The sequence below is a fragment of the Garra rufa genome, chromosome 8, assembly GCF_049309525.1.
Source record: "Garra rufa chromosome 8, GarRuf1.0, whole genome shotgun sequence".
Taxonomy (NCBI): Eukaryota; Metazoa; Chordata; class Actinopteri; order Cypriniformes; family Cyprinidae; genus Garra; species Garra rufa.
Genome location: NC_133368.1, coordinates 24732860 through 24755184, shown reverse-complemented (window position 1 = coordinate 24755184; position 22325 = coordinate 24732860). Strand labels below are relative to the sequence as shown.

Genomic DNA, 22325 nt, shown 5'->3' with positions numbered 1-22325 from the left:
CAATGCATGTTGGCAACAATTATCGACACCCCTAGAAATTTTTATGAGCAAAATATCTCTGAAGTATATTCCCATTCATATTTACTTTTTTTTTAGCACACCAGGGTGAATAGGGACCATGAAATAGCCCAGCCATGAATTCTGAACTATAGATAACTATAAATAAAAAGGAACACTAAGGTCAAATTCCCCTCGTTCATAATCCATCACAAAGAGTGAAACCAAAGAATGTAGTTCTGATTTGCAGAACAAGATTTGAGCTTCACAAAACAAAAAGTGGCTGTAAGAAAAGAGCTAAAGCTTTGAAAATCACCATTTCTACCATCAGGGCAACAATTAAGAAGTTCAAATCAACTGAAGATGTTACAAATCTTCCTGGAAGAGGACATGTGTCCTAATGCATGGTGAGGAGGAGATTTTGAGTGGCCAAAGACTCTCCAAGAGAATTCTCCTTGAGAATTGTATAGACTCATAGCTGAGTCTTGGGGTCAGAAAGCCATAAAAAAAATAAAATAAAATAAAAAAATAAAACAGCCCCTACATCAACATGTTGTTCAGGAGGGTTTCAAGAAAAATTGTCCTCGCTCATCCAAAGACAAACTCCAGCATATTCAGTTGTTAGACCCGACTGGAACTTCAAATGTGACTGGCTTCTATGGTCAGAAGAAACATTAAAAAAAAAGCTTTCTGGCAGCAAACCCACCAGATGGGTTTGGTGCAAACAGGGATAAAAAAGTACCTCATGCCCAAGCTTAAATATACAGCTGGATCTTTAATGCCAGAGGTCCTGGACATCTTATTGAGATACATGGAATTATTAAAAAATGTAAACCTGACTGCCTCTGTTAAAAATCTTATAATGGGCTGTGGTTGGATCTTGCATCAGGACAATGATCCAAAAATCAACAAAAATGTGTCAATAAGCACAAAATGAAGCTACTGCAAAAGGCCGTCCCAATTCCCTAACCTAAACCCTATAGAAAATGAGTGGGGTAAACAGAAGAGAAGCACCACCAACAAGAAGCTGGGAATCTGAAGGATCTAGAGAGATTCCGGAATGTTCTCCAAACTCATCAGGCATTATACGAGAAAACTCGAGAGATGTTAACTTGGAAAAATGATGTTGCAATAATTGAGTGCCAATATTTGTGAACTAGAGAAAAAATTCATAATGATATTTTCCCCCATTTTCCATTGTTTTACTTTAATGACAGGTTAGAATTTTGCGAATTTTGTAAACGAAAGATCAAAAGAATAAACGATACATATTTATTTTCACAGCCACCTTTGCTCATATTTACCAAGGGTGCCAATATTAACGGAGGGCACTGTATCCATGTATATCTCTCTTACTGACCCCAAACTTTTAAATGGCAGTGTATTGATAAAACCTCATCCCTCAAGGGTCTTTACTATTAATATTTAATGGCTACAGCAGTGCTATTAACCACATAACAACAGTCTCTATTAAATAAAAGGAGCAAATTCTTCATTACAAGTAACCACAGCAGAAGCCTCACTAGCATCAATACAAACATTGCTGTCATTGCTGCAGGGTTAAAGAGTTGTTGTTGGATCCGTTTGGCTTCATTGTTACATGATCAGGACAGATCCGGCCCTGAATTAGCAGTTCTTGCTTCGACACATTAAGTAGATCCTGGCCTCCAAATATTGTGGCACATCACAGTGAACACCAATGAAAACAAGTCACAATCATATTGATAGAAAAAAAAGGCAGCCTTTCACACTTTCACCACAAAAACAGCTCAGATTCAGCATGAGGCAGAGAAAAATTACAACATAGCATAAAAAAGACAACAAACATTAAAGCTCACTGCAACATGATAAACACACACATTCAGGTACATTCACAGTGCAGAAGACACAGTATTGTGTCATATGAGTGTTTTTGGTCAAGTACATCCTGTGAAAGGAGGACATCTGATTTAAACATCAGACTACTTGGATGGACTGACAAACATCCTCAATATCCGTCCTCAATGACGTGAAGGTTAAATTGTGAATGGGTATCAGAAGCAAGAAAGGCACCGTTCTCTCATTTGATTCAGGATGACAAAGTATCATTTCAGCTCTCAGGTAAGCGATCCTGAATCAGTCTATCAGCCGTCATGAGCGGATCAAATGATGACGGATCAGATGGATGCTGCTGAGCAATGTGTGAGGAACACAGATGGACCACCAACAGGATTCAAACATTACAGTACAAAATAAAACAGAAAAGCTGTGCAGACAGCAACAATCTCATGGCTACTGTGACTGTGGCAGTGTTTCTAATAATTCATCTCAGGTTATAAGACTGTAGTATAACCATAAATATAACCGTGATGTGTTTTTAACACCACAAATTGTGCACAATGATATAAAATCATCATATTGCTTGTCAATCCAGTTCGTGAAACTCAAGATAACACCTCCAGACGGAACATTATGCTACTCAGACTTGCCTTTCAGCTTCAGCTAATGCAAAAGAGTGTTAATAAGAAGTGATCTGTCAAACACAGGTACTTCAGTACCTACATGCATTACATGTGCATTCAAAGCTAAATGGCTTAAGGCAGAAATGACAGATCGAAGATAGAACAGGCAAAGAAATCCAGTCACGCTCACATATAGACATGTGAACTGCAAAAAAGCTAAACAAACACCTAAAGCTGCTTTGACACCTTTAAAAGTCAACATGAAAATGCATTCGTAATCCATTTGTCTTCTGTAATGTAACATGTTAGATGTGTATATGATACACAATGTTTGCAAAAACTGACTGAATATTATGCTAACTGTCTGTAATGAATTGCAAAGGCACACAAAACTGTTAAATAATGCTATAATGTAATTAAAAAAATGTTGATATGGGGAATCAGAACTGAGGCAAATGCTTCTCAGAGTCAAATGAGAAAAGTAATAACATTATTTTAAATGAACAGAACAGTTCCCAATGGTTCACTATACTTTGAACTGTTCAGTCACTATCCACAATGCGATTATCTGAATCAATACAGAAAATAAAATAGTTCAAATTTACTTAGGTCGGAGCAAATGTAGTTAGTGTTCTCTGCTCCATTTCGCAATATGTGACCCTGGACCACAAAACCAGTCATAAGGTTAAATTTTACAAAACAGATATATACATCATATGAAAGCTCAATAAATAAGCTTTCTATTGATGTATGGTTTGTTAGGATAGGACAATATTTGGCTGAGATACATCTATTTGAAAATCTGAAATCTGAGGGTGCAAAAAATCTAAATACTGAGAAAAACACCTTTAAAGTTGTCCAAATTAAGTTCTTAGCAATGCATATTACTAATCAAAAATTACATTTTGATAGGTTTACAGTAGGAATTTTACAAAAAAAGTTTCATGGAACATGATCTTAATTTCCTAATGATTTTTGACATAAAAGAAAAATCAATAATTTTGACCCATACTATGTATTTTTGGCTATTGCTACAAATATACCCCAGCGACTTAAGACTGGTTTTGTGGTCCAGGGTCACATATTTATTTTTAAAAATTCTTTGGAAAAACATGCACTGAGTCATGGACGAAATCAGGAAGTAAACGGGGTGAATTGATTTTGAAATTCTGGCCGCTACGGATAAAAGATAATTATGTTATATATCATTTCATGTAAGTAGATTACAAATAAATCACTAAAAACAAAAAACAATCTTTTTAAGTTCTACAAGAGAATTTAGGAATGCCAAAATGAATATTTAAAAAGTATGGAAAAGAGTAATATCAGATACTGATAAATTAATACATAAATAAGTCAAATAAATAAATTAAATTGTAATATCCACTAAAAACCTAAATGATATTAATGTTTTGTGTATCCCTATCCCTATTATGATTTCATGTTGACCTTTATAATAACTAAATCTGACACATACACTCCCACACCAACACACACACAACAGTACAGGCTAGTTTCTCACACACTGATTAAAATTAGTCTTAGACTTTAGTTTAGTTCGGGCCGAGGCTTAACGTGTCTGGGAAACTAGCCTTACGAACAAGAGGTATTGCTCATGAATACAGACATACTGTACCACCAAAAACAAGTATAATACCCTGTACAGAAGATACAAATGATGACAAACGACAAGTCACATGACTCCAGATGTGCTGGTCCACTGATGTCACTAGTCCATGTGATCCCACTGAATACACACAGGGTTCTAAGGCTGTTTTGGTCTAATCTGGTCTGAATTCATACAAAGCCCAGGTCTTGTAATCTCAGTGCAGACTCACGTTTAAAGTTTGCAGGGAGGTCAAAAGTAGCAAGAACAGACCAAGAGGGTCAGGGCTGCAGACAGGAAATAAGTGACTCTGTAAATGTGCAGCGGACAAAAAGCCAGCATGCCCACACACAGCGGCAACAGTAGATGAAGCGTCAGATTCAGCATCAGTTTGCTGTAATACAAGTATAAATACAGACACACACCATTTTTATTACTTGTTACAACTGATTTGAAGTTGGCAAACATTACTGTTCAAAAGTTTGGGGTAAGATTTTTAAAGATACTTTTGCTTAGCAAGGATGCATTCAGTTAATCAAAATATACATTTATGGCATTATAAATGTTACAAATTATTTCTATTTCCGAAAAAAATATTAAAGGAGAAGGTGAAAATTTTCGGATAATTTACTGACCCCCATGTCATCCAAGATGTTCATGTCTTTCTTTCTTCAGTCGTAAAGAAATTAAGGTTTTTACAGAAAAACATTCCAGGTTTTTTCTCCATATAGTGGAGAATATACAGTGCCTTGCAAAAGTATTCATACCCCTTCGTTTTTTTCACATTTTGTTTTGTTGCAGCATTATGTTAAACTGCTTTAAATTAGTTTTTCCCCACATCAATTTACACTCCATAGCCATAATAATGACAAAGCAAAAACCAGATTTGCAAATTTTACAAATGTATTAAAAATAAAACACTGAAGTAAGTACATTGCGTAAGTATTCATACCCTTAACTCAGTACATAGTTGAAGCACCTTTACAGCCTCAAGTCTTTTTGGGTATGATGTGACAAGCTTTGCACATCTGCATTTGGCAATTATCTGCCATTCTTTGCCTCACTTTTTCACCTCTCAAGCTCTGTCAGCTTGGATGGGGGCTGGCAGACATTTTCTAGAGTCCTAGTTGTTCCAATCGTCTTCCATTATGGATAATGGAGGCTACATGTTTCTGTGAACCTTCAATGCAACAGATTTTTTTCTGAACTCTTCCCTAGATCATTGCCTTAACGCAAGTCTGTCACTGAGCTCTACAGGCAGCTATCTTGACCTCAGGACTTGGTTTTTGCTCTGATATGCATTTTCAGCTGTTAGAACTTTTCTGAGAGGTGTGTGCCTTTCTAAATCATACTCATTCAAATGAATTTGCCACAGTTTAACTCCACTCGAAGTGTAGTAACATCTAGAAGCAATATGAATGCTCCTGAGCTAAATTTCGAGTGTCCCAGAAAAGGGTATGAATACTTATGCAACAGGATCTTTTCAGTTTTTTAAATTTGCAAAGTTGTTACAAACCTGTTTTGTGCTTTGTCATTATGGTGTATGAGATGTAGATTGATGTGAAAAAAAGTAATTTAAAGCAGTTTAACATATGCTGCAACAAAACGTGAGAAAAAAAATAAAGGGGTATGAATACTTTTGCAAGGCACTGTATATATATATTTTTTTATTATAATAATACTTCACAATATTGTTCTTTTTACTGTATTTTTGATCAAATAAATGCATTAAAAACATATAACAAAAAAATCTTACCCACCCTAAACTTTCAAGAGTTTATATATATTGCATATATTACTTACTATATATTTGTGATGATTTCAAATTACAATTAAGCAACATCAAAACATCATTTAAAGCTCTTTGATATGGCAATATTAAGCTATTTGAAGTGTGCCATTAAAGGGTTAGTTCACAAAATAATAAATTCTGTCATTAACTACCCTCATGTCATTACAGACCTGTAATACCATTGTTCATCTTCAGAACAAAAATGTAAACATTTTTGATGAAATCAGAGCTTTCTGACCATCCACAGCAACACAACTGGCACTTTCAAGGCCCAGATAGGTAGTAAGGACATTGATAAAATAGTCCATGTGACATCAGTGGTTCAACTGTAATTTTATGAAGCTTCAAGAATACTTTTTGTGCGCAAAGAAAAAAAAAAACTTTATTCAGCAATTTCTTCTCTTGCCTGTTAGTATTTGACCACTGGTGTCACATGGACTATTTTATCAATGTTGTTACTACCTTTCTGGGCCTTGAATATCGTAGTTGTGCTGCTGTCAATGCAGGGTCAGAAAGCCTTTGGATTTCATCAAAAATATCTTAATTTGTGTTCCAAAGATGAACGAAGGTCTTATGGGTTTGGAACGACAGGAGAGTGAGTAATTAATGACAGAATTATCCTTTTGGGGTTACCTATCCCTTTAATAAACAAGACTATTTGAAATTACGTAAAACAACAATTAACTTTGTAAGAAATGCACACAAACCTGCGTTGGAGTGTATTTGTGTTACAGTTGATGAGCAGTACAGAGCTGATCAGCAGGGGTACAACGTGAGGCCAGCAGGGGTCAGGATCCAGATGAACCCAATATCTGAAGACACATACATGTGTACAAATTAAAATCACTCTTGGAGGCTGTAGAACACTTTCTCTTCACTGTCAGGCAGTTACTCTCGTGTAGAACTTTACTTGAAGCACTTACATGAAAATTCAGAGAGGAAAAAAAATAAATTATGAATTCATACCTTAAATGACTGTTACCTGAGATTGTGCTTCCAGTGGATAAGGGAAGGGATGCTGAACATCATGGTAAGAGTAAGTAGTGTGGACAGACTAAAGTGAAGCTGCAGATCATCTCTGACGTCTTGTAGCACTGATTCTGACAGTAAAGGGCTGCCGTTACATTCTTTAACCTTAGTGTGACAATCACCGGCATGAAAACCATTTTCAGATTTTTGTGAAACTTTCTGGGGCGCCTGGTTTAACAGAAACAAAGCATTTTGAAATTAGAGGTATTGTGACTCAACTAGAAATTCAAAAATTGACGTAAAAATAAGACATTCATACCAGGTTCAACATGTGGCTTAGTGATCTCTCTGTCATCTGTAATCTAAGCACCTGGACAAAGACAAATAATCACAAGAGATTAAAGTCACTATAAAGAAAACTGTACATTCAAATTACAAAAAAAATAAATATTCTAGTAAATATTATAGGCAACAGTATATGAATATGTGCTTGATTAAGGATGAAAAGGCCACTCACCCTGTAGAGGTGGAGAAGAGACGAGACCAAAAGAGCCAGAGCTCCACATGTGACACCTCCCAACACACTTAAAAAGATAATTAGAAGAATCTGACCATGACGACGAAGCGTGCCGCAATCCCGAGACACTGAAGGTCTGCAAACAAACACAGTGTCACACACATACACACGACTTATGGAAACATTTCTAAAAAAACTTGCATAAACAGTTACTAATTAGCTTCTATGGCAAAAAGTTCACAATTTCACATATTAACTGCACTGGGGTGGTTGTTATAACATATACATACATTTTTTCCCCCCCAAAATCAACAGTCAGGACTTTAGATCAAAATTCACATACTTTATATACAAGGAAGTCTCTTTATTTTTTTAAAAGACATTTCTTACGCTCATCAAGGCTGTATTTATTTAAAAACAGTAATATTGTGAAATATTATTTAAATGTAAAAAAAAAAAAAGTGAATATATTTTAAATTTTAATTTATTCCTGTGACACAAAGCTGAATTTTCAGTATAATTTCTCCAGTCTTCAGTGTCACATGATCCTTCAGAAATCAGTCTAATATGCTGATTTATCATCAACGTTGAAAACAGTTGCACTGCTTAATATTTTGATGGAACCTGTAATACTTTTTTCAAGAGTCTTTAATAAATAAAAAGAATTTATTTAAAATAGAAATATTTTGTAACAGTATACAGTGCCATTTAAAAGTTCATGTTCAGTGAATTTTTATTCTTTTTTGTTTTAAGAGAAATTAAAACTTCTATTCACCAAGGATGTGTTAAATTGCTAAAAAGTGATAACTAAGACTTATATTATTAGAAAGATTTCCATTTTAATAAATGCTGTTCTTTTTAAACTTCTTATTTATCAAAGAATCCTGAAAAAGGAATCACATGTTCCAAAAACAATATATATTTGTATAATAAATCAGCACATTTAGAATGATTTCTGAAAGGATCATGCAACGATGAAGACTGGAGTAATGGCTGATGAAAATTATAAAATAAATGATAATTGAAAAATATATTAAGATGCAAAACCATTATTTTAAACTGTAATAATATTTCACAATATTACAGTTTTTCCTGTACTTTTGATCAAGTAAATGGAGCCTTGATGAGCATAAGAAAATCATTAAAAAATGCTGAGCCCAAACTTTTTAATGGCAGTGTACAGTATGTCCTGTAACCAAAGTATAATAATGTATGCTGTGCTGCATTATATTTTATAATACTGACATAATGTTTATATTTAATTATTAATGAACATCTAAGATTAGTAGACCATTAACAGACCTTTAAAAACCATTAAAAAAAAATCAAGTATTTTGCAAAAGATAAAGTTATATTACAGAATAGTAATAATATTACTACAATTTACAAATCACTGTTTCCTATTTTAATACTTTTTAAAAGTAAAGCTGAATTTTTGACAGCCTTCAGTGCCAAATGATCCAGAAATTATAATATGCTAATTTGCTGCTCAGGAAAAAAATATTTGTAGAATTATCATCATTAATGTTAAAAACTGTTGTTTTACATACAAATTTGGCAGAAAGAGTGATCATTTTTTTCAGGAACGAAAAAATACATTATTGAACTCAATTGTTAATTTTAGTCTGATGTTTCATTTAGATTAAAACATTTACATTTAGATAAAACATAACACTTCAAAAATCATCTTTCAATCATTACAGCATTTTCTACATGACTTTTACCTGTGCAGTGGAGCAAGAACAAAGGACAGGAAGTAGACAAACGCTCTGAGTACTGTGCTACCCCAGAATGCAATGGATGCACCTAGCACACAGAGCAGTGGAGACACTAGACGGGGCCATTCCTGCATAGAGGGCTTTGGATCCTGGTATAGATCCTCCACAGAGTTTAGAGGAACAGCATCCACTGCAGGAAGACCCAGAGTGGACCAGACATCCTGAAACCAGCTCTGCCTACGGTTGAACAATAGGGGGGAGAAAAAAAGAAAAATGTATATACACCATGTATACAAAACGTATTTGTATTGTCAAAATGGAACACTGCTCGAAAAACAAAAACAAATCCTGTTTTAGGACTCACCTGAGCAGCAGAAGTAGCAGGAGGACGGGCAGTTCCAGTTTGTGGAGCTGTAAGGATTTACTCATGCCCTCAAGCATTTCAACAGGATGTCCTAACCTTTTAATAGAGCTCAGCTGAGACTTGATCATCAGAAGAAGCATTACAGCTGTGTAGACAGGCAGAACCGGACCACAGAAACGCAGAATCTAAAGAAAAACAATTTTGAATTCAAGTAATACTCAGGGTTCAAAAAGTTGAAAAGCATGCCAAATGAAATACCACAATGTAAGCACACCTGCCCAAGCACTTTGGGAAACGAAGTCCGAACAGACACCTACAGAGAAAAAAAATAAAATACAATTTTATTTGCCTAAATGATGAGTTCAACTTTGAGAAAACAACAAATGTGGTTGAAATACCTTGTATTGGCAGTTGGGGGCAGTGTGGAGCTGCAGGAGGGCACTGGAGGTGTTGTCTGGGCGGCTGGTGTGAAGCATGCTGTAGATTTCAGATACTGAAGGAATACTTTGGTGGGAAAAAAAAAAAAGAAAAACTTAAATGCAAAAAGAAATTTGAGGAGAGCTGATGAAAGTTGGCTGAATAATGACAAGACTTTCTACCTTGCTGTATCAAAGGAGTCTTCACGAAACCAAGGTACCCTCAGTCTGTACACACTGGGCAGTCTATCTGTATAACACAACATGAATAGTATAACACGTGAGTCTTTTAATTCACCATGCTTTATTTCTGGCAGATAAAGCTGATAACTTGTTACCTGTGGTGGTTTTGCAGTGACTCATGATAGTTATTCTGAAAGCTTGATAAATCTGAAGGAAAACAAACAGATTCACTTTTATTAAGCTTTCAGGTATATGTCTTATTTTAATTCAAAGTCAAGGTGTAACAGCATAGAACATCGACCTAAGAAACTATTGTAAAGATAATTATAGAATTGGAACCATCACAAAAGCTTCTACTATAAATAATATTTGGAAAAAAAAAAAAAAAAAAAAGAGGGATAAACTCTATGGAGAATCTGAGGGAAGAGCGATCACCTGATGAAAGTCTTGTAGTTGCAGTGTATGAAGCAGTCCAGAGGAGTTAATGCTGATGTCACTGACAGTCAGACCTACACACAAGTCACATACAGGTTAACAGTGTTGGGGAAAGTTACTTTTAAAAGTAATGCATTACAATATTGCGTTACTCCCTAAAAAAGTAACTAACGTTACTTAGTTACTTTTCATAGAAAGTAATGCATTACATTAATTTTGCATTACTTTTTAAATCCGGGCAGGGCTTGCTAGTTTTTATTAATATAAAAAGTTTGATTTTTAGAAAATGTAAAAGGCTTATCCATTTTTACTTTTTGGTGTAAAAGGGCTACGGCTGAAGGAAAAGTAAATTCAAGTCTGTACAGTAGAAATGTAGGAGGAGGAAGTCCACCACTTCAGCAATGATAAAAAAATAAAGCACTAAAGTAAGTTGTGCTTATTAGTATGGTTAAATTGGATGAACAAAGGTCAGCAGCAAAGACATTGGTTAATAAAATGGGATAAAATACATAAAGGAAACAAAAAGTAACTCAGATATTTTCTTGTAAACGGAAAAAGCAATGCATTACTTTACTAGTTACTTGAAAAAAAAAGTGATCTGATTTGACATCATTGGTTCACCCCTTATGGGTTTGTAAAGACATGAGGGTGAGTAATTAATGACAGAATTTTCATTTTTGGTCGAACTATCCCTTTAAAAGTAAAATGCAAAAACAAGTATCCAGTTTAGTGGCCTTACCAAAGGACAGCACATGCGGCACCTGCAATGAGACAGTCAAGCTCTCCTCTCTCTGCAGCTCACACTCCACTACAAACTACAACCAGACAATCAAACATTTAGAAAGTATCATAAACAATGAGCTTATACAAATTATGTTGACATAAATCATTTAATGCATGTTTTAAGATGGGAAATGTCTGCTAATGTGGTCTGTCATTGTGAACGTCATGATGTAGACTGTAAGTTAACCTCTAACCTGTGTTGCACTGGGGTTCGAGGCATCAATAATGAGATGAGAGACAGACAAAAGTTCACTGATTTTCACTGTAACAGCCTATAAAGAAACAAGACCGTTTATACATTAAATGTTATTTTAAATGTAGCCATATAAGGTGTGTCACTGAATAAACTAGAATGACCTTATAGGCTGGAAGTAGTTCCGTCTGAGATGAGAGATCTACTGCCTGAACACTGGGTAATAGAGAACAAATAGGTAAGAAAGCAATTTAGATTATCAACATGTACATTCACATCCAGAAGGATGTAGGGTTCAACATACGTATGTGACGCACCAAACTCATGAAAATGTGTACAGTCCTGTTAACCATTTCTCAAATGATGTTTTTGAAAGAGGAATACATGTGGTTCCTTTTACTCACCACATTGAGCCACTCATCTGTGTGCAGCCATACAACCAGCTGGTCATTTCCTGTTGAACATGTACAGACACACATCTTTTCAAAACCTGACCTGAATAAAATATTTCACATAAATTATGTCCACAAGAGAAAATAACAGTTGAATTAACAAAAAATGACCTTGTTCGGAAGTTTACATACACTTGATTCCTAATACTGTGTCCTGAACAATCCAAGGTTTTTATTTAGCACAGTGGCTAGATTAACAAATAACCAAACACCTCCTGACCTGAATATTCCTGCACAGTTTAACAGTAACGTCTTTATGAATTTCTTTACTGATAAAATAGACAACATTAGAAATACAATAACTAATATAGATACCACAGCAACTGATAGTTCAACATTAGTCATTACACCGGAAGAAAAACTGCAGTGCTTTACAACTATAGAACAGAAAGAATTAAATAAACTTATCACCACATCTAAACCAACAACATGCCTATTAGATCCTGTACCCACTAAATTACTAAAAGAGTTGTTACCTGTAGCAGAAGTACCGCTTCTTAATATTGTTAACTCATCGTTATCTTTAGGTCATGTCCCAAAACCATTCAAACTAGCGGTTATTAAACCTCTTATTAAGAAACCACAGCTAGACCCTAGTGAACTGGCAAATTACAGACCCATTTCTAATCTTCCATTTATGTCTAAAATCCTAGAAAAAGTTGTGTCTGCTCAATTGTGCTCCTTCTTGCAAAATAATAATATCTTTGAAGAATTTCAGTCAGGTTTCAGGCCCCATCATAGCACAGAAACTGCACTTGTAAAAATCACAAACGACTTGCTACTTGCGTCAGATCAAGGCTGCGTCTCATTGCTAGTTTTACTTGATCTTAGTGCTGCGTTCGACACTATAGATCATGACATACTCATAGATCGATTACAAAACTATACAGGTATTCAAGGGCAGGCTTTAGGATGGTTCAGATCATACCTGTCCGATCGCTACCACTTTGTTTATTTAAACGGGGAGTCATCGCAGCTAACACCAGTAAAGTATGGAGTGCCACAAGGATCTGTCCTAGGTCCACTACTATTTTCAATTTACATGTTACCCCTCGGTAATATTATTAGGAAATATGGGATTAGTTTCCATTGTTATGCTGATGACACTCAACTATATATTTCAACAAGACCAGATGAAACTTCTAACTTAGCAAAGTTAACAGAGTGTGTTAAAAATGTGAAAGACTGGATGACCAATAATTTTCTACTGTTAAATTCAGATAAGACTGAGATATTACTTATTGGACCAAAAAACAGTACACATAATCTCTTAAACTGCAACTTGCAACTAGATGGATGTACTGTTATTTCTTCTACAGTCAAAAATCTAGGTACTATATTAGACAGCAACCTGTCTTTTGAAAATCATAATTCCTATGTTACAAAAACAGCATTCTTTCATCTTCGAAACATTGCTAAGCTACGGAACATGTTACCTGTTTCTGATGCAGAAAAGTTAGTTCATGCATTCATGACGTCTAGACTGGACTATTGTAATGCACTACTAGGTGGTTGTCCTGCTTCTTCAATTAACAAGCTACAGGTAGTCCAAAATGCAGCTGCTAGAGTCCTTACCAGGTCAAGAAAATATGATCATATTACCCCAATTTTACAGTCTCTACACTGGCTACCTATTAGGTTCCGTATCACTTACAAAATATTACTTATTACCTATAAGGCCCTTAATTGTTTAGCTCCTGCATACCTAACTAGTCTCCTACTACGCTACAATCCCTCACGCTCCCTAAGGTCGCAAAACTCTGGACTTTTAGTAGTACCTAGGATAGCAAAGTCCACTAAAGGAGGGAGAGCCTTTTCTCATTTGGCTCCCAAACTCTGGAATAGCCTTCCTGTTTAAATCTAGATTAAAGACTCATCTCTTTAGCCAAGCATTCACATAATGTATCTCATAATGTTGTAATTTCAGTTACATCTGATCAAATGCACATTAATATTCTTCAGCTTGGGTTAACCATCATTTTTGTTTGGTCGGAAGTTGGAACAGCAGCTACGCTAATTATTTCTCTGTTTCTCTGTCTTTGCCACGGGATTTCCATCCCGTGGTAACTAGGATTTACACAAGATTCAGCCCGGATTCAGATGAAGAGATGATGCCAACCCCTCAGAGGACCGCAGATGATGCCAGCCTTGGAACAACATACAGCACTACATAATTTTCCTACAAGTTTGATTACAGCACATAACCATTGCAATTAGTGTTCATCTGTTTAATTACACAGTTACTGATTTAATATTTATATCATATGTACATAGACTCAACATACAGTATTCACCACTAATAAGCTACTAAATATATTGTAGTAGCCTAAAACTTTTGTGCAGCTGCTCTGCAACAATCTGTATTGTAAAAAGCGCTATACAAATAAACTTGAATTGAATTGAATTGAATAATCCTCAGCTGTTTTTTTTGTTTGTTTGTTTAGTGTGATAGGTGTTTATGTGTCCCCTGTCCCTTGCCCACTGATACTTCAGAAGGAAACACAACGTATTAAGAGCCAGGGGTGTAAACTTTTGAACAGTATGAAAGTGTACATTTTTCTTACTTTACCTAAATATCATATTTTATTTAGTACTGCCCTTTAGAAGCTACACAAGATACTTACAAGTTTCCCAGAAGACAAAATTCAAAGTTACCCTGATTTTCAAATTCTAAAAGTTTACATTCTTCAGCCCTTAATGCATTGTGTTTTCTTCTGAAGCATCAGTGAGTGTTTGAACCTTCTGTAAAAGTTACATATGAGTCCCTCAGCTGTCCCCAGTGTCAAAAGATTGATCTCAGAATCATACAGTCATTGCTGGAAAGGGTTCAAATACACAAAAATGCTGAAAAACCAAAGAATTTGTGGGACCTAAAGGATTTTTCTAAAGAACAGCGGGCAGTTTAACTGTTCAGGACAAACAAGGGACTCATGAACAATTATCACAAAAAGAAAACAACAAATTATTAAGAATCAATTTGAACGGGGCCATTTTTATAAATGTAACTATTATTTTCTCTTGTGGACTATATGTAAACGTCTCTTATGTGAAATATCTCATTCAGATCAGTACTAAATAAAATAAAAAATAACATGCATTTTGTATGAATGAATGAATGAATGAATGAATGATGCATTTGTATAGCGCTTTCATGTGTATTTCCGTACACCCAAAGCGCTTTACAATCATATGGGGGATCTCTCCTCAACCACCACCAGTGTGCAGCATCCACTTGGATGATGCGTCGGCAGCCACAGTACAACGGCGCCAGTGCGCTCACCACACACCAGCTACAGGTGGAGAGGAGAGAGTGATATAGCCAATTTAATGGAAGGGGATTATTAGGAGGCCACGATTGACTAGGGCCAGTGGAGGGAATTTGGCCAGGACACCGGGGTTACACCCCTACTCTTTACGAGAAGTGCCATGGGATTTTTTGTGACCACAGAGAGTCAGGACCTCGGTTTAACGTCTCATCCGAAGGACGGTGCTTTTTACAGTATAGTGTCCCCATCACTATACTGGGGCATTAGGACCCACATAGACCACAGGGTGAGCACCCCCTGCTGGCCTCACTAACACCTCTTCCAACAGCAACCTAGTTTTCCCAGGAGGTCTCCCATCCAGGTACTGACCAGGCTCAGCCCTGCTTAGCTTCAGTGAGCAACCGATCTTGGGCTGCAGGGTGATATGGCTGTGGTATGATCAATCTTATTTTGGTAAAAATGAAATCTTTCAGATTCTGCACAGTGTGTACATTTTTGACTTACTTTGCTTATAATATGCAAATGTTTTACAACTGTGAACTGAAGGGTACATTTTGCTTCATACTATTTGACTATAGTTTTAAAACAGGTCATTTAATGTAAAAATCTTTTGAATGCACAATAACAACAAGCATTTTCTTCACAACTGAGATGCCACAAAGAAACTTAAAAAAAAAATAATACTCTTAAATAGACCTAATTTCACCACATGTTTCGTGACATTCAGATCGAAGTGATTCTTAAAGGAAAAAATAGTTTCTGGGTGTGGTGCTGTTGGTCTCTCTCACCATATTATTACTGCGGCAGTGGAAATGACTGTAGGCTTTCCTTCGACTGGAGAGAGCAAACAGGAAGTACTTGACCTGAGCTTCCTGCCAAACGTTGTACAATGGTTTACATTAGTGCAATGTTCAGAGAAGTGCTTCTGGCATCATTTTGCATGAGATGATAAAACATATTGTCACCTTGGGGGCACTGTAGAACAGACGGAGTGTGTTGACCTCCTTCCACGCCTCAGGAGGAGCTGGAAGGATGGATGAATAGATTTGGATAAAAATAGCAGCAAAAGGAGAGACCGATATTATCTTCCAGCTATGATGAAAACTGATAAGCCTATAAATATACATGTGCACACAAACACAGACCTGAGAAAGTGACAGGGGCATCCTGTTCTCCTTCAGGCTGCAGCACTGGGTGTCTAAAGAAGTGGTAGTTCAGCACCGACATTCGATTCTCAGGACTCTCTGTGAACTAAAGAGAAACATGAGTCAATGCAAACACCTTAAGCACACATTTGAACATGACGGTATTAGAACATGACTCACCTGCCCTGTTTCAGGTTCAATAAGGTCAAAGAACGCCCTGACTGTGGCCAGAACCAGCTCCTTGCACCTTCAAAAGGATTTCACATTAGAAAGAATGAAATTCATTAGCCAAATAAGAACAAAATAATTACGCATCAGTTTTAATACTCTCTTTATTTTGATGAAACTGTGTTAGCATACAAAAACGTACCAAACGATGGAAATGTGGTCTGGGGAAAGCCAGGTTCGAGGAACTGCAGTCGCCTAAAACCAATTAAAACCAAACACTTATGTGCCTAGGTATAGAAAATAAAATTCAGGTTCTAATTGAAAAAAATGATCTTTAGTTAAAGGGGACATCGGATGCAAAGTTCACTTTTACATGGTGTTTGCATATAAATGTGTCTCAGCAGTGTGTGGACACAACCACCCTTCAATGGTAAAAATCCATTTACTCTATTTTTTAATCCCCAAAAAACCTCAACAGTCTCAATTATCAAGCTTTTGTAATTTGACGTCATATTTGGCGTATGACGCCATATTGCTGAGTCCACGGCCACAACTGCTGACTGAGGACGCAGTGGATTAGTTTTGTTTTTGATAATGTGCCACTAAATACACAAAAAAAGAGAAAAAAGGGGCGGAGTAAGCAGTAGCTCATTATCTTTGAAAGAGACATACACCAAAACGGGTCGCTGTGAACAGAGCTGTTTTTGACAAGGTAGAAAAGGGTTTTACACAACCATTTAGGAATTTTAATCAAAGTATTTTGCAGACATTACACAAAGAGCCTAAGAATCATACCAACTTGTGGACAACTGTCATCCGAAGTCACCTTTAGTTAAATATTTCAGCCTGAAACTTTAATGACTAGAAGACCTACCACTACTGACATCTTATTGAGGTCATCAATGGGACAGGACAGCACGGTCAAACCAGAGCGCACCTGGAAGTCAAGGTAACCACCACCCACAGAGAGAACGGTTACATTTCGAAGGTCTTCAGCCCTTGTGGTCCAGCGATGCCTGACTGCAGAGTAAAACTCTACCACAGACACAATTCAGACGTTAGTGTACAATTAATTAATTAAATAAAGTTTATGCCTTCAGAATAAACTGTAATCAAAAGAATATAGAAGCAGTATGTTTTTGAAAGATGTCTCTTATACAGTTAAAATACTATACTGTGAAATTATTGCAATTCACAATAAATGTTTTTCAATTTAAAGCTGAATTTTCAGCAGTCATTACTCCACATGATCCTTCGAAAATCATTGTGATATGCTGATTTTTTATTTCCAGTGTAAAAAATAGTTCAATATTTTTGTGGAAACTGTAATAAATATTTTTTCAGGATTCTTTGGGGAGTTGAAAGTTAAGCAATTATTTTAAATGGAATTATAGTTATCCTTACTGTTACATGTGACCAATTTAATGCAACCTTGCTAAATAAAATTACTAATTTTCTTTCAAAAGGATTTTTTGAACTGTACTGTAGTGTACCTTTAAAACTCTCAAACAACTCATTTATACATATTTAAGCATGTCTGTCCGTAGATTTTTTTTTTCCTAGTCCTACCCAGTATATAAGGATCCAGAGACAGGACAGGTGCCTGGTGGGGTGAGGCCTGGGTGATGATGAGGCTGACCAGGCGTGGGTTGAAACGCGCCAGGGTGAACAATGCTCTTGCCACCACTCCACCCATGGAGTGACCCACCAGGACCACACCTGTGGGAGGATCTGGACGGTCCTGCAGCCATTGGAGGGTAATAAAAATAACATTGGTTTGGGTTTAGATGATCTGATAGGAATGAAGTTCAATCACTAAGTCACTAAAAACTGTAATTAAATTCTAAACAGATTTCAACACAATATGCATCATACACTTGCGGACTTTGTGAATGGTTACAGAAAACAAAAAAGTCATCATACATCAAGATAAACAGCTGAAAATCAAACACAACTAGGCACATTGTTTAAACACAGCACATGCAGAAACGTGCCTTGTTGCTAGGAGATGCATGACAAATAAGAATAATATGCATTCTAAAATGAGCTCAAAGTATAAATCATGTTTGATATCATCAGATTTGTATATTTTAAATGATTTTACATCTACATGTATCCACTTAGCTTTTGGATAAGAGTCTGCAACTCATATTTCATTCAAGGTAAATATTTCATGTGTTCTTAGACCATGACCTTGCCGTTGCTAGCACAATAATCTCCTGTTTAAGCTACAGGATTTAAGCATTGTCTGTGTGTTGCAATGAACTCCCACAATATCCCACAATATTCTCCTTTTGCAAAGAGTAACCGAAAAGTTTCATTATCTGTGGAGTAAGTCAAAACCCAGCTTAAAGGGAAGGTAAACAAAAGTTATTCATATCGCATTTGTATGTAAAATATTGAAGAATGCTTTGTGATATCTACCAACTCTGACTGACGAAAATCTGCAAATAGTATTGATTCCTCCGGAATGAAACTCTATGCAGTAGGTTGTTTGCAATCACGTGATTCTGATGACGCACAAAATGCAGCTGGAAGGCAGGAATTGATTTTTCTCTATAGGAATCACTATCAGAAAGTCAAAATGCCTATGTTTTGAGTTGTTTATGGAAATCGGTCAAACCAAGAAATTTCATTTCGTATCGTGTTTTAAAATTTGCTGTTCATAAAGAGGAAAAGGCAAGAAATTGAAAAAACAAAACAAAACAAAAAACGCAAAGAAAAGTGGCTTGTAAACCTGCATCTGCGGTCAGGAAGAGAGTCGAATAATGCTTGTGTGTGCTCGAATGGTTAATAAGACAATAGTATTAAGATATAAAGAAATATATACATAGATACAGAGTGAAACAGTGAAAATGTAAAGAAGATATTATATTTGCAGTTGATTACAATGGAAACTTGTGAGATTGCGATACATTTTTAGTGACTATGTGGAAGCGCTATTTGCTCGCTTTCTAAACTATAATCAATTCAGAACTTATTTTTTTTGCTTTACATGGTGCTAACAGGACCAACAGCCAAAAACCCTGTACAGCAGTAGTTTCAGGAGTGACATATCCTGCATCCTTCATATAAATTTGGGAATCACTAGTGATAGTTTGTTTGAAATCAGACTTAGTTGCTTAGCTTATATCGACTGCCTCGATAGCAGGCAACTATTTCAATTTAGTTGAAAAATCACTCCTCTTCATAACATAAAGATCACATCCAACATATGTTGTGATCTTCTGTTTATACATTTCTCTGGTTTAGTGTCTAAACCAGTACTGTACCGACTTTCCTCCATCGTTTCCTCCACCGTTATGCATGTCATACACTCAAAGCAAAAACTTTATTCAAACTCTGAATTGATTAAATAACCTAGAAAGCGAGCAAATAGCGCTTCAATGTAGTCACTAAAAATCTGTCACTCACTTCAACTTATTGCAATCTCACAATGTTCCGTTAAAATCAATGAAGATCTCAAAACTACAAATATAATATTGTGTCTATGTGTGGCGTTTAGCATTAAGGGAATTCTCACTGTCTCACCCTGTATCTATTTATATATTTCTCCATTAATAATTATAACCTTTCCTTAACCATTTGCACAGACAAGCATTTTCCAACTCTCCTCCTGACCACAGACGGAGGTTTACAAGCCACTTTTTTCCTGCACTTTTCAGTCAATTTCTTGCCTTTCCCCCCTTATGAACAGCAAACTTTCATACATGATAAAAGCTCCTTGTGGTTTCTCCGTTTGATCATTTTGAGCATCCATAAACAACGCAAAACACAGGCGTTTTGAGTTTTTGCTAGTGATTCCTATGGAGAAAAATCACTTCCTGCCCTCCAGCTGCATTTCGTGCCACAGCAATGACGTCATGTGCAAACAACCTATATTTTTGTAGTTTATTTTAACCTTGAAGGAATATAAACATATATATCATAGATTTTCCCATAAGAGCGGGTGTGGACTGCAGCCATTTGTAAATTTTATGCGTCTGCCTTCCATTCTCATCCAGCTATTTTTAGCTGTACAAAATAGCTTGTTTTGCTGCTTGATATTGCAAACTGGTGTATCTTACCATATTATTTTAATGTATTATCTTAATTATGAACACAATGGTTTGTAGTGCAAACAGTTTTACCGTTTACTGCACTTTGTTATTCTGGAAGTGCTATGGATACAATAAAAGAAAAGTCTAGTTGTGATCTGTAATTCTTACAAAGGGACAGAAATAGATGGAAAGAAATGAGAGAAAAGGTGAAGTAGGGAAAAGATGCCCTTGACCTCTGACCTTGTAAAGGCGCAAGATGGCTTTGATGCTTTCGTGTAGAAACTGAGTCTGTCTGCGCAAACTGCCCCCGTACAGGGCCACCAACTCCTCGTTGAAGTCAATGGTGAACACGTTCATATGAACTCGTCTGTCCAGGTTCTCAGCCTTCCTCAAGGCCACTGATCCCAGAGAACGAGCTGCAAAAGAGAATATAACAACATTTCTGTGTGAGCTAACACCTATGTTTTCCTCTTTTTGTAATAAACAATTAAAATAATTCATTAATCAGTAGGAGGATCAAGACTAATTGAGCAAACAACAAACCACCCAACAGTCAAAACCCACCCTGAAGAGAAAGTAAACAAAACCAAGCTATTCAAATCACATAAGATGTGCTGTAATACTAAAGAAAAACTAGTTCCATCTCACCCTGCTTGTAGCTGCCCGCATTCCCAGGCAAGAAGAGCACAGGAGCCCCGGTGAGCTTGAGTCCCCTGGTCTCCTGAGCATATGAGCCCTCTCCATACAGATACAGCCCGTATGATGGGTACTGGCGGGCGACACGCCTCGGAAGCTGAACGCGCTGCAAACGTGCACGCACACAAACATACACTACAGGTGTGAATATTCATGCGCAGAGGACAATGTAGGACCACAAGCAAATCAAGTTGTAAAACAGGATTCTGGAAACAAACCAAACTTTAAATGCATGTTCAGGTTGCAGTGCAGGTTTGGATGTTTGGCAGGTAGAGCTTCATTTTAAGACATTCTCTTATACGTTTGTTATATTTATACAGAAAAAAAGCATACTTTTGAAGTGAATATTGTCTAGTACCATGAATCCCCTGCAGTAAAAATATTTAAGCCCTGTGTGAGGAATTCCAGAAGGTTAAAGAGGTTTTGCCCATAGAAATTGTGTATGACTGATGTTGCTGATTAAGAAGGTTTGTTGTTGCCAAAACAACAGGTAGAATGACAGGTATGAGGAACTGATGCATGGCCTGCCAATGAATTGTGAGCTAGTGATGTTGCTCTAATTACAAGAAACGCATTTTGCTAGTTGCAAACTAAACGTGTGAAGAAAGCAACAATGATACAGACTGTGTTTGCAGTGATACTTACGCGGTATTCTGGGTACTCGAACATGTATGTCATGCTGCATCGGTTCTCCCCGAAACCAAACAATAATTCCCGCAAACCCACGAGCAGAAGCCCAAGCGCAAAGCCGTAAAACGCGTATACAGCGAGTCTCATGTCTCAAAATCAGGTTGGTTTTACTCACAAATTCATTGTAATCGTGTCTCCGCTTTCCTCGTTGTAAACCCACACTGCCTGTTTAAACCTATAGGAAACCTTCTACGGACCCGTCACGCAGCTGCTGGGATAACGTCACGGCGCAGACAGGAGAGTAGCCAATGGAGGGGGAGAATAGGTTCTGGCTTTGGCCAATCAAAATTAATAGTGGGAGGGATGGCAAGAGCTGCGTCCCAATTCGGTGAAGAAAAAGTACATACTTTTGAGTATCTAGCAGACAGAGCTGGGTAGATTGCTTTCAAATTGTAATCAGCTACTGATTCCAGATTACATGACAAAAATCTTTGTTTTAAAATAACAATTAAAA

At 36.6% G+C, this 22325-nt stretch overlaps 1 protein-coding gene across 1 annotated transcript; it reads right to left on the bottom strand.

Annotated features, from left to right (window-relative positions):
* Window positions 1–6: 6 nt before the first annotated feature.
* On the bottom strand, window positions 7–22000 carry pgap1 (post-GPI attachment to proteins inositol deacylase 1). The gene is made up of 26 exons (XM_073846275.1): window positions 21827–22000; window positions 21134–21287; window positions 20726–20901; window positions 18015–18186; window positions 17320–17480; window positions 16648–16700; window positions 16458–16524; window positions 16278–16383; window positions 16098–16156; window positions 15921–16004; window positions 11819–11868; window positions 11579–11630; window positions 11416–11493; window positions 11178–11253; window positions 10439–10512; window positions 10159–10210; window positions 10004–10070; window positions 9803–9908; window positions 9679–9717; window positions 9405–9589; window positions 9047–9277; window positions 7323–7458; window positions 7125–7175; window positions 6819–7033; window positions 6544–6648; window positions 7–4438 (listed from the first exon to the last, which is right to left on the bottom strand). Exons 1-26 carry the CDS (start codon window positions 21956–21958, stop codon window positions 4297–4299), a joined length of 2823 nt encoding a protein of 940 aa, XP_073702376.1. The 5' UTR covers window positions 21959–22000; the 3' UTR covers window positions 7–4296.
* Window positions 22001–22325: the final 325 nt, after the last annotated feature.